The sequence below is a fragment of the Schistocerca serialis genome, chromosome 2, assembly GCF_023864345.2.
Source record: "Schistocerca serialis cubense isolate TAMUIC-IGC-003099 chromosome 2, iqSchSeri2.2, whole genome shotgun sequence".
Classification (NCBI taxonomy): Eukaryota; Metazoa; Arthropoda; class Insecta; order Orthoptera; family Acrididae; genus Schistocerca; species Schistocerca serialis.
In genome coordinates, this window is record NC_064639.1 from 225438852 (window position 1) to 225451702 (window position 12851).

General features: G+C 44.0%; 1 protein-coding gene across 1 annotated transcript in view; it reads left to right on the plus strand.

The window, feature by feature from the left end:
* The window catches only part of LOC126455491 (UDP-glucosyltransferase 2-like), a 105862-nt gene that overhangs the window by 79292 nt on the left and 13719 nt on the right, over positions 1 to 12851 (plus strand). Inside the window, exon 6 of the mRNA XM_050091242.1 lies at positions 4084 to 4303. Coding sequence (XP_049947199.1) covers positions 4084 to 4303 — 220 coding nt within the window. The remainder of the gene's footprint in view (positions 1 to 4083; positions 4304 to 12851) is intronic.

Here is a 12851-nt window from a genome sequence, read left to right on the forward strand (position 1 = left end):
TGTCCATCCGTCTGTTAGGCCCGCCTTTTTCCAGGAATGGGTAGAGGTTAAAACTTCTTTATTTAAATGAGTGTGTCTGTACTTAAATTGCAGAATGACTGAGAAGATGCAACTTCTATGTTATTTGATTCTGAAACACATGAGTAAAACTTAACGTACTGAGCCAACTTCCTCTTTACTTTTTCTTATCATGTCAACACTGACCGACAATATTCTAGCGCAACGCAATCTGACTGCTCAAAAAAATTACAACCTGACTTCATATAATTAATGCAACAGAATGGCCCTGACTAAAAAGAAATATTAACAATAACCTATACATTTCATTAAGCACTTACCTCACAAAAATCTTCGTTACACGAACTACTGCAATACGGCGAAATAAAAGATTCTAGCTACTAAAGCCACTAACTACTAATAGGCATGTGGTTAGCAAAGGAAAAAATTTTGTTGCAAACCAAATAATGTTTTTTTTTTTACCTTAATAATGTGACATTCAGTTCAGACACGAATATAAATCGTCATTGATATCTAGTGCAAAGGTATATAATCATGAATAATATTCAATCTCCAAGTCGAACATGTACAGATCGTTAGCCTACGCTAACACTTCAGACCTCTAACCTCCATCAATGCTAACTTCTCACATCTAACATCCATCACTGCTGGCTGTTCACCTCCAACTGCCCAACAATACTGGCGATTAACTTCCAACAACGAGTCCGACCAGCCACAGAGTCTCTTAGAAAGAGCCGGCCACTGTGGCTGAGCGGTTCTAGCCACTTCAGTCCGGAACCGCGCTGCTGCTACGGTAGCAGGTTCGAATGCTGCCTCTGGCATGGATGTGTGTGATGTCCTTAGGTTAGTTAGGTTTAAGTAGTTCTAAGTCTAGGGGACTGATGACCTCAGATGTTAAGTCCCATAACGCAGTCAGAGATCCAATTCAAACCGCTACACAGCGCTGCCAACACAGAAGCAGCCCACATACAATGTGTGCAGTTGAAATTAGCCACAAATACTAAGGTCTGCGGTCTCTTGTCGGTGTAATAAATTTAAGCTTCTAACTCAACGCAGTGAAAAGACACGGCCAAGTAAACCACATATTTTGAGACTCGGAAACTCAATGATCAAAACCAGTCCATGAACTATTTATATACATGTCGTGCCTGGTGGTCTAGCGGTAAAACGTGTGCACGGAAATATGGAGGGTGTTGGGAGCCCCCGGCAACAACAATAGGTGGTTCGGATTCCACCTCCATTTTCCCGAGTTGGATGACTGGGGTGGGTTGGGGACACGCAAATCGGCGAAGGGGCGTCCAGGCAGGCGGCTGAGAGACACGAAATTATCATCATTATGTACAAATTGAACTCTCAAAGCGCCGATCATATTCGTACTTAACCTGTTTCTTATACACCCTGTGTATGGGTTTCCGTACTACTCTTGCACAGTGCCAAAGAGGCCGCCAGCATAATGTCCCCCTCCAGGGATGATTCCACGTCAACAGTCGCTAGATGGCCCAACTCCATGATACACTAAAAAGGTGTTTACGGCTCTCCTGGATCATCAGCAACTGTTACAACAGTACCACCTGGTGTTGCTGATCGCCGGCCGGGGTGGCCGAGCGGGTCTAGGCGCTACAGTCTGGAACCGCGCGACCGCTACGGTCGCAGGTTCGAATCCTGCCTCGGGCATGGATGTGTGTGATGTCCTTAGGTTAGTTAGGTTTAAGTAGTTATAAGTTCTAGGGGACTGATGACCTCAGAAGTTAAGTCTCATAGTGCTCAGAGCCATTTGAACCATTTTTTTGTTGCTGATCAAAGACATTTGAGGAAAATATCTTCCATTTCAAACTGGACATCTCTCGGAATAGAGCTACTACACGAGCGACGTCAGCGATTTTAGATACGGATGGGAATGTTCCGTAAAACTGTGGTTGCAGAAAACTACATGCCATACAGGCAAGTGACACTTTACAGTGCATAGAGCATCTTTCCAAGTTTCGATTCATAGTACGCCCCCGTGATGCAGTGCGCTCTACTAGCAGCAGGCGTGTCAGAGCATAGCAGATAATGTAAAGATGAGTGCGTTTTGTGTCCCTGAAATCGATAAACGTGAATTAATTCTGACGGTTCAGCGACGATTTCACACCAAATATCAGGTGAAAGCTCTAACAGGCAAAACAGTTCGTGGGGGGTACACAACATACCGTGGACAGGGCGACATAAATGATGCGAAGGAAACGGGCCGGCCGGGAGAGTCAGCAGAAACGCTGGAGCGCGTGTGGGAAACATTCGTCAGGAACCTGAAGAAACTAACGAAATGTACGAGCAGAGAACTGCAGACACCTCAGTAACTGGCACGTTCTACACAAACGGTCGTGTGTGAAACTCCTCCAGCTTCATTTGTTACACGCGCCGACTATTCGGGACAAGCAGCCCCGTTTTTTGACTGTTGCAATGGCTTACATTGGCTACTGGAGGAAGATGGTTTTTCACAGAAGCTGGTTTTCAGTGACGAAGCTACGTTTCATTTGTCTGTAAAGGTGAATAGACCTAACGCGCCTGTTTGTGGCACAGAACACCCACACAAGACTGAGGAACACCTTTATATCTTTCCTAAAGACAACACCTTTCGTGCTACGTCCTCTTCGAAAGTGAAACTGACTAGACATACTGCGGTAGAGCCTTGAACCACAACTAAAGTAGCTCACCGCCTGCTGCTTCGCTCGCGTAGACTGTAAGGCCCGCACAGATTTTTTTTGTTTTGTTTTGTTTGCCTTTAATGGAATTTTAATATTGTTCAGTAGTTACTGCACTAAACACTTCATGCCAATTAAGGCCGTAGACGAATAATCTCTTCCGAATGTACTTCTGACCACAAAATTATTCTGGTAGATAGAGTGGGAGACTTTCCTTAAACCTGTCTTTTGAGTTCCTGTGGTGATATTTCCATACAAACTTTATCCTCTAACACATTTCTTTAAGTCTAGCCAAGAAGTGAAATTACAATTTTCATACATTTAGCTTTCAAATTTTTTTAAATGCAAAGGCATATTTTCTCAAAAATTTTCATCCCCTTAGGAGTTGAATTTCGAAAAACACCGAAACACGCGTTTTTTTTTAAATTTCTAACAGAGAAGTCAAATACCAACTTTCATACATGTAGCTTCAAAAATGCTTTGATAATTGATTTGAAAAAATGTTCACCTGCTATTACACTCTCTTAGTGGTCGAATTTCCAAATAAGGCTGAAACATGTATTTTTTTTCTGACTGGGAAGCCAAATACCAATTTTCTGCCTTCAGAATTGCCTTAAGAGCAACATATTCCAAATAGCCTTTTATTCTCTATTTCACCGCCTTAGAGCTGGAATTTCGAACAATTCCTTCTTAAACAGTGCCAACAGTTTGGGCTGGGCGATGACGAATCACTCAATGAGTCATTCAGGATATTTCCTTTTATTTATACAGATTACAGCGAGACAGTAGATACTTCGTCTTGTAACAAGAGAGTGATCCCCCACATATTTTTTCAGACGCTCCTGGTTACCTTAATGCTGAATTGCCTCAGCTTTGAAATGGACATTCTTCCCATCTTCACTCTTCTTTTCAGTAGCCCCCATGGTCATCTGAATTTACTCCATATGATTTCTTCTCGTGGGGTATGTCGAACATCTTGTGTTCCTCCATCCACTACCGTTTAAGCTGGAAGATCTGAAAATCGCCGATATCTGCCATGGCGTGTTGAGGCGTATACAGAAAGAGTTTGCTATCATATTTACGCTTGCCACGTTACAGTCATAGCCCATACTAATAATATGTAATGTGCGCTAAAACTTAGAGAGATGATCCATCCACTGATATGTCTCTATACCCAGTACGTCTTCTAGTATTCATGTAGCGTGGGAAGGTACTTATGAGTAAGTCGATATAATTCTGCCTACTCCATGTTCTGATAACATATATGAAGCGTTCCAGACTGACTAGTGTACAGAAGGCACTCTGTCCAGTTTCACTGTTGATTGTCAGAGAAAATCGCAAGGATGAACTTTATTATATTAGGTGTCATGATTGCTGTCTACAGGTCATCCGAAGGTCCGCCTCTTCATCACGCAGGGAGGTCTTCAGAGCATGAACGAAGCAACGTACCACGCAGTCCCGTTCCTTGCCATCCCGTTCTTCTCTGACCAGGCGCACAATGCAGCCAAGATTGTGCAGGCGCAGCTGGGAGTCAGGCTGGACTTCGAGGACGTCACGAAAGAAACATTGCTGCGCAGTTCGCGTTCAGTTCTGGAGGATCCAAAGTAGGTATTCCTCCCTGTTTTCACTCACGCTTTGAGATGGAACTTCTGGAAGAGTGTAAAGCACCTGTTCCTTCCTGCCTCGATTTCTTTCTCATGCTGCTCTAAAAACTTACGGGAATGCAGCCTTCGACAACTACCGACATTTCAACAGGTATACACCCTGTCATTTTCAAGGCACAAATGCAACCAGAGATCGCTGTGCAAGGGGATTTAAAACCTCGGTATGCGAGGCATATGCCGACAGACAACACACACACACACACACACATACATACAAACACACTGTAAACACAAGTGCAACCACACAATGAAAGATGACCAACATCAGAAGTTATCGATAGTGAATACTGATTACCAATGAGTGAGGTAGCTTTACTCCTATGCCCATCTGTTGTTTGGCCAGAAAGAAAGCCGGATTCCAAGCACAAACTTCCATCTTTGTTTATGTTAATTGCTAAAATATTAATTTACATTGTTTCCTTAACATTCTCCCAATAGCTGGAAGTTAAATCTGGGATCTCCATGTTGTTATATTCCGCAGGATGACCGGTGTAAAGGCAATGTTCTGTAGTTTGTTCGGCTGTTTGTAAGCGTTTGTGTTATGCTTGGCACCCCGATAGTTCACGGCACTGTAAGTCCGACCAATGCATGACATATATACCTACCAAAACTGCAAGGGATTCGGTGGACATCTTATAAAGTAGCTATACTCACCAGTGTATAAAAAGGTATTCCGTGACCCGTGTGCTTTACGTACCGTAATTAATGGAAAGAACGCGTCGAATCCGAAGATATATGCTTATCAACAGAATCTAGACAGCCACAACCTGATCGTTATCGCACGGGTGTTTAGAGTAAACAATAACGATCCAAATGCAAATAAATAAATAAATAAATGATAATAATAATATTTCAAATTGCTCTGAGCACTATGTGACTTAACTTCTGAGGTCATCAGTCCCCTAGAACTTAGAACTACTTAAACTTAACCAACCTAAGGACATCACACACATCCATGTCTGAGGCGGGATTCGAACCTGCGACCGTTGCGGTCACGCGGTTCCAGACTGAAGCGCCTAGAACCGCACGGTCACTCCGGCCGGCAAATGATAATAAGTTACAGTTTCACTGTAGTTAGCCTAATCTCGTATAAGAAAATTGTTGGAATGAATTTAGGTTGCAGAATAAAAACGGTCGCCAGCCCCAAAACGAGCAAAGGTTAAATTTGGTAAATGATTGCAATGAGTTCGAAATCACGCAAATACTAGGCAGGAATGATAGTGGGGAACTAATCAAAATGCACTCGCGTGATCTTAGATGTAGAAAACGAGTGTAACATGAACGCTAAAGACGTTAATTTGGAATACAATTATAACTGCGAAAACCAATAACGTGGAATGACTAGCAACACTTACTGGAAACTTAACTGTACTACGGAACTCACGGTAATGCTGTTAGGATGTTTGTATGATCGTGACCAAATTTAATTACTGCTCTTGACTGGTTACTGTTCGTATGTTGTTGTAAAAACTTTCGTTCATAGCAACAACTATTTGTCCGTACTATAGATACGTAGACTTACGCACACAACATCATTTACAGAAAACAACATAAACCCATAAAATTACTATGACTACAAGAGAGCCAGCATATTTTTGTCATACAAGTATAAATTGTCTTTACATCTTTTTTAGTTTGAACTGAAAGTCTGCAGTAGTTGTGAAATACTATATGGACAACTATAGTTACTACTGCTTTTATTACACTAATTACTTGATTGAAAATCAACTGTAAATATTGCTGAATCTGTTTTCTTTTAACTACACTGGTGCCAAAATTTAAAGAAGCAAATGAAAATTTTGCAAGATTGCGTTTATTTTGCCACAAAACAGTGTAAACAGGTGAAAGTAAAGTAGAAACAATGTGAAGAATACAGAACGTAATCAACTGCAACATGCATAACAATAGACAAAAATGTTCTTCGTTTTTTTCCAACTTAACGGATTTTCACACACATTCTGACAACTGGCTAATGTATGGGGTGTAACCACCTCTGTCATCAATACAGGCCTGACAACGACGGGATATGCTGTGGATGACGTCATAAATCTCACGTTGAGGCAGTAACACCCATTCTTCTTGCATAGTTGCTCGTAGTCTTAGAGAGTGGCTGCTGGATGCCGAAGTAATACAATCCGTATCCTTAGTGCATCCCAGACATGCTCTATGGAATTCAAATGGAGCGACTGAGCAGACCACGCCATGCGTTCAATATCTTCCGTTTCCAAGAAAACATCAATCACCCGTGCTCTATGACGTCGAGCATTTTCGCCAATCAGTAGAAGTCTGGGCCGTCAGCACGTCGCAACAGTCGCAAATGATGTCCCAAGACTCCTCACGGTACATGATAGCAGTTAAACCTCGCCGATTAAACCGTACAATTTCATGAAGAGGTGTTCGAATGGTCAGCATAATCGCTTCCCACACCATTAGGGATCCTCGTCGATATCGGTGTCATTCCACAATTCTTGTGTCCCGAAGTCGTCCTCTACGTTCCTTCCAGATTTGAAAGCTTGGAGAATCACTCCTCGGACCAAATCGGGACTCATCTGTGAAAAGAACATTGGCCCACTGTTCGACATCCAGGTGGTATGTTGACGATTCCGCTCTAGAAGTTCCCTTCTGTGAAGACGCATCACAGGTACACATACGGCAGGCCTTCGACAACAAAGGCCCCTCTGCCGAAGCCTTCTATACACCGTTTGTCTCGATACAACACGTCCAGCGGATGCTGCGAGGTGAAATGCCAGTTGCCGTTCAGTACTAAGGCGGTACCGTCGTGCCCTTATAGCCAAACAACATTCCTGTCTTTCTGATATCACACATGGTGGGCCATGGTCTAGTCTTGGGAATACTGTTTCGGTCTCTATAAATTGGCGCCACATCCGAGAAACAACAGAACGATTCGCATTAAGCCATCGGGCCACATCAGTTTGCGAGTTTCCTACTTCCATTCTTGCTATGGCCCTCCACAGCAGAGAATCTGTAGGCATGTTCTATATGCCATACGCCCCTGCCTGTGACTGTGTACACAGCGATTGTGGAAGTAGGACTACCCTGCAAACAATACCCTGCTAGATAGGTGCCCTGACGTCATAGTTGCCGTGGTTGTCGATGGACCGGAATGCCATCTTCCGTGCAAAACACTATCGCAACGAGATCTTTCGACAGTTTGTAGGGTTATATCGTGATTTAGACGCAGGGCGGGGAAGTAGCAGTTTGTTGCTTTAATTTTGGACACCAGGGTATTTCATTCATTCATTACTTGCTCGGAACTTATGGTGAGGAGGAGAGGATCCTGATGATGCTCAACGACTTAGGACAATTAAGTTCCACTCGCAAAATTTATACTTTTACTAAACACACACTAATGTTCCAAAAAACACTGGCATGTTTATTCCACAGCTCCAAAATACTGGTTGGGCCTTACTTTGCGATGAGCTGCTTGTGGTGCGATGTAAAGATTACTATGCAATTTGTTATTGGCAATAGGCTCTTCTTGATTAACGAGCAACTTGAATAAATTTGAGCCACGCAATATTCTTCATTCATTCCAAAACCTTCTTGCGACCAGATACTGTGACATGCTTGCTGACTTATATTTTGCCTTGCCACGTGTTACAACACCATTTCCAGTAGAATCTCCGCTTGATATTTGCGCGCCAATACACACCTCTGTACTACACCATACATGCTTCGCAACTCTACTCTGCTCTCACTTCGACTGCTCGCACTCGCGCCAACTATGTCATTGTTACTTTTTTGATCAGGAAATTGCAATTGTCAATAGAAGAGCAAAATAGTCAAGAGCAAAATAGTCCAGCGATGAGTCCACGGACGGTAGTTAATGGCGAATGTGCAGAGACGAGAAAGCAGCAGATGATAGTGGGAACGCCGCAGTTCCTCCCGCAAAAACCGGAAACTTGGTTCACGATGCTTGAACTGGCATTCGAGCAAAAAGAAATAACTGATGAACACACGAGATTTGCGGTGCCGTAAACACATTAGAGGCAAAAGCTGCTATTATTACCGCGGACGTAGTACTTCAGCCCACGAAGGAACTGCAGTACACAATTTTAGAGAAGTTACTGATCGACAGAATGTCTAAACCACATGAGGAACGCATACAACATGTGGTGAAGAATGAACAGATGGGCGACAGGACCTCCTCCGAGTACTGGCGACACCTGCGAGGCATCGTCGGAGAAGAAGGCTTGCCAAACGTGACACTGTGGCACATTTGGCTGGGACAGATACCCGGTGCAGTCAAGAAGGCGGTAGTTACCTGTGCAAAAGACGATGTCCAGACATTGATAACGATAGCAGACAATGTTTACGCGACAATGGACAATACTCAAACGGCATGTATGACAGTTGTTGCGGAAGGTTCAGCACAACAAGAGATCGCAGCTTTACGGAAGAACAAGCCTGGGGATTTGGCCGTACAACTGTAGGACCCTATGGATAAAGCTGACGCGTTACGATAAGAGTCCCAGTTTTTATTGTATAGGAAGAGCTCAACTGGTCAGAAGAAAGATAACAACTAGATTAACAGCGGCAGCTAGCAGGAGAAGATGTGTTGGTACCACCGGCAATTTGGTGACAAGGCAATGAGATGGGCTAGACCGTGTGCGTAGGCACGGCCGGCAGTAGGCACGGCAGGCTGCGGGACCTAACAGCAGGGAGGTGAGCACGTCAAGGGGTACGGGATGGTGAGTAATTTTCCAACGTTATCCACCCCTTCACAGAGGTTTATGTTAAAGACGTGACACTGTGTCGTTACTATATGACTGACTCGCGGTCAAATGTCAGTGCACTGCCATTCAAGGATTATCAGATTACCACCACAACCTCACAGGTGCATCTCGCGGCGGCAATTTGCGTCACCGATAACGACTTATGGCGCCTACGACATGGAGGTGGATTTAGGATATAGACAGAGTTCATTTAGAACTTTCAGCTACCGCAGGTGTCAGAGTCCAAATTAGGTGCCGACTTCCTCTGTAATGTGGGAATCGAGATGACCATCATTGCTGAATAGATTCAAAGAGATGGTACGCTTGTATGAAAGATACGTCGCACGGCAGGTTGCATGCACAAAGGGGTGGCACAGTGCTAAAATGGCAGCATAAGGGCACTTCATCCAACGGTGACGCGTAACACAGTGCAAAACATTAGAACCACGACCGGTCAGCCAGTATCACAACGAGCAAGAAGCTTAGCCTCAAATCGCTTTACAGCGGCGAAGGCCGAATCCGAGGGTTTATTAAAAGCGAGTGTGATAAGTACGAGGGTTGACGGGAAAGTAATGCCTCCACATTCGTAACTCTTCAACAGTTGGCAGCATTGGTATTCGGCAGGTACTGGCTTGTTCCATGGCCTCTTCTCTACAGGTCCAGTTGACGAGAAGCCTTAGCATTGAGCGGTTGTGTTGTTACACTGTAAAGTATGGAACACTGCGCAGACATTCGGTCAATGCGAATTAAGCAACGTGCAGTCATTGAATTCTTGACAGCAGAAATTGTCACACCAAATGAGATTCATCAGAGAATGAAAGCAGTTTATGGTGACTGTGTTGATGTGAGCAGTGTGAGTCGTTGGGCGAGTAAGTTTAAAGATGTTGAGGCGGGAACATCTGACCGGCGTGACAAAGAGTTGGACGTCCTGTGACAGTAACCACCGAGTTTCACATGCAAAATGTTGACATATTGATTCAGGACGATCGTCGTATTACTTAAAGAGAAGCTGCAAGCACAATCGGCATTTCACAAGAACGTGTGGGTAACATTATTGCTTTCATTGGCTATCGGAAGATATGTGCACGATGGGTACCCCGGATGCTGACTCCTGAAATGAAAGAGCACAGACTTGAAATCTGCCAGGAACTCCCCTCGCGTTACGAGAATGAAGGTGACGCCTTTCTCCATTCAATTGTGACAGGGGACGAAATCTGGGTACACCATTACGACCCGGAGACTAAATGTCAGTCTATAGAATATAGACGCAAATATTCTCCCCAGAAAAAGAAATTCAAGACGCAGCCCTCAGCTGGAAAAATCATGACCACAGCGTTCTGGGACGCAGATGATATTATCCATGTTGATTTCTTTGGCCGCGGAACAACAATAAATTGAGAGCGTTACATCACAACGCTGCGAACTCAGAAACGAACGCTGACAAGGGTCCGAAAGGAAAAGGGAAATGTTATCCTGCAGCATGACAATGGCAAACCACACACTTCACGTGCCACAACACAGCACTTCAGAGACTGAATCTCACCACTGTACGGCATCCTCCATACAGTCCAGATTTAGCACCGTCTGACTTCCATCTGTTCCCGATAATGAAAGACGATCTGCGGGGACACCATTATGCTTCTGATGAAGACATTGAGAGAACTGTGAGACTGTGGTTGCGGAAACAGAGTGTCGACTTATTCCGAGACGGCTTCAGAAAATTTGTTCATTGTTGGCAGAAATGTATCCGATTGGCTCGTGATAATGTGGAAAAGTGAATATTGGTAATTAAGGATCACATTCTAAGGATTATTTCTGTGTTTGATTTATTAAAATATTCCCATCCAAACCGAATTAACGAAGGTGGAGGCATTACTTTCCATTCAACACTCGTACATCCGATAGCCCATGGGCATCGCCGCTACACCATCTAAAAAAGGAGGACAGCACTTGGAGACCTTGAGGTGACTATCGGGAGATAAACACCCGCAGGGTTTCAGACAGTTACCCGACACCCAACCTCAGATTTTACTACTGTTCTCACAGTATCGCAAACCATGCCATAAGCATAACCTTCTGAAGAAGGACAGTAAGTGTCCGAAACCGGTCAAAAATTTACATTTCTTATGTGTGACTGGCTGCATATTATTTCATTATACCTTTCGGGTTATTCGAGTACGCCCGAACGCCTTTCTACATCTGCAAGGATAGTCTGCAAACCACATTTGTCTGTCAGAGGGTTCATCGAACCACTTTCACAATTCTCTGTTATTCCAATCTCGTATACCACGCGGAAAGAACGAACATCTATATCTTTTCGTACGAACTCTGATTTCCCTTATTTTATCGTGATGATCGTTTCTTCCTATTCAGGTTGGTGTCAACATAATATTTTCGCATTCGGAGAAGATTCCGTCGCAACGAAAATCGCCTTTCTTTTAATGAGGTCCCGCCCAAATCCTGTATCATTTCAGTGACACCCTCTCCCGTATTTCGCGATAATACAACACGTGCTGCCCCTCTCTGAACTTTTTCGATGTACTCCGTCAGTCTTATCTGGTAAAGATCCCACACCGCGCAGCAGTATTCTAAAAGAGGATGGATGTTCGTAGTGTAAGCAGTCTCTTTAGTAGATCTGTTACATTTTCTAAGTGTCCTGCCGATAAAACGCAGTATTTGGTTAGCCTTCCCAGCACCATTTTCTATGTGTTCCTTGCAATTTAAGTTTCGGACTTCAAAAAGCGGTGCAGAGGTTTGTGGACTAGGTACTACTGAAGTGTTGTTTCGCGTACCCAGATGATATTTTGGTGTACACAGAGACAAAAGAGTTGCATGAAGAATACCTAAGGTCCGGTTTCGAAAAAATTAAGCAGTGTGGAATAGTTGTCAACGAGGAAAAACGCACCTTCCGACAGCAGCAGGTGTCATTTTTGGGTCACATGATGTCGGCATATGTAATATACCTCCTGGCAGCTAAAATAGCGGCCTATTTCCGAGGACTTAGACTATTTTCAGGGGCAGTAAATTTCTTCCGTCATTCCTGCTGGGCGGAGCCAACTTTCAGGTACCACTGACAGTGGCGCAGCCCTTGAAGTGGACCCCAGATATGCAAAAGGTATTCCACCAAATGAAAGCAGATGTGAAGAAAGCGGTTCTCTTAGTACATCCGATACTACATGAATCATTGGCCTTAGTGGTATACGCAAGTCAACGGGCAATAGGAGCAGCCCTCCGACAAATTGCAGAAACCCCTGGCACCATCTGGGTTACTTTTCAAGCAAACTCACATAATTGCAGGTCAAAGAGAGCGCATAGGATACAGAACTTCTGACAATGTAAGAAGCCGTAAAGTATTTTCGTCCCTACATTGATGCCAGAGCATTCACTATTTATACGGATCACAAACCTACGCTACCGGGCATTGAAATTGCTACACCATGAAGATGACGTGCTACAGACGCGAAATTTAACCGACAGGAAGAAGATGCTGTGATATGCAAATGATTAGCCTTTCAGAGCAGTCACACAAATTGGCGCCGGTGGCGACACCTACAACGTGCTAACATGACGAAAGTTTCCAACCGATTTCTCATACACATACACCAGTTGACCGGCGTTGCCTGGTGAAACGTTGTTGTGATGCCTCGTGTAAGGAGGAGAAATGCGGAACATCATGTTTCCGACTTTGACAAAGGTCGGATTGTAGCCTATCGCGATTGCGGTTTATCGTATTGCGACATTGCTGCTCGCGT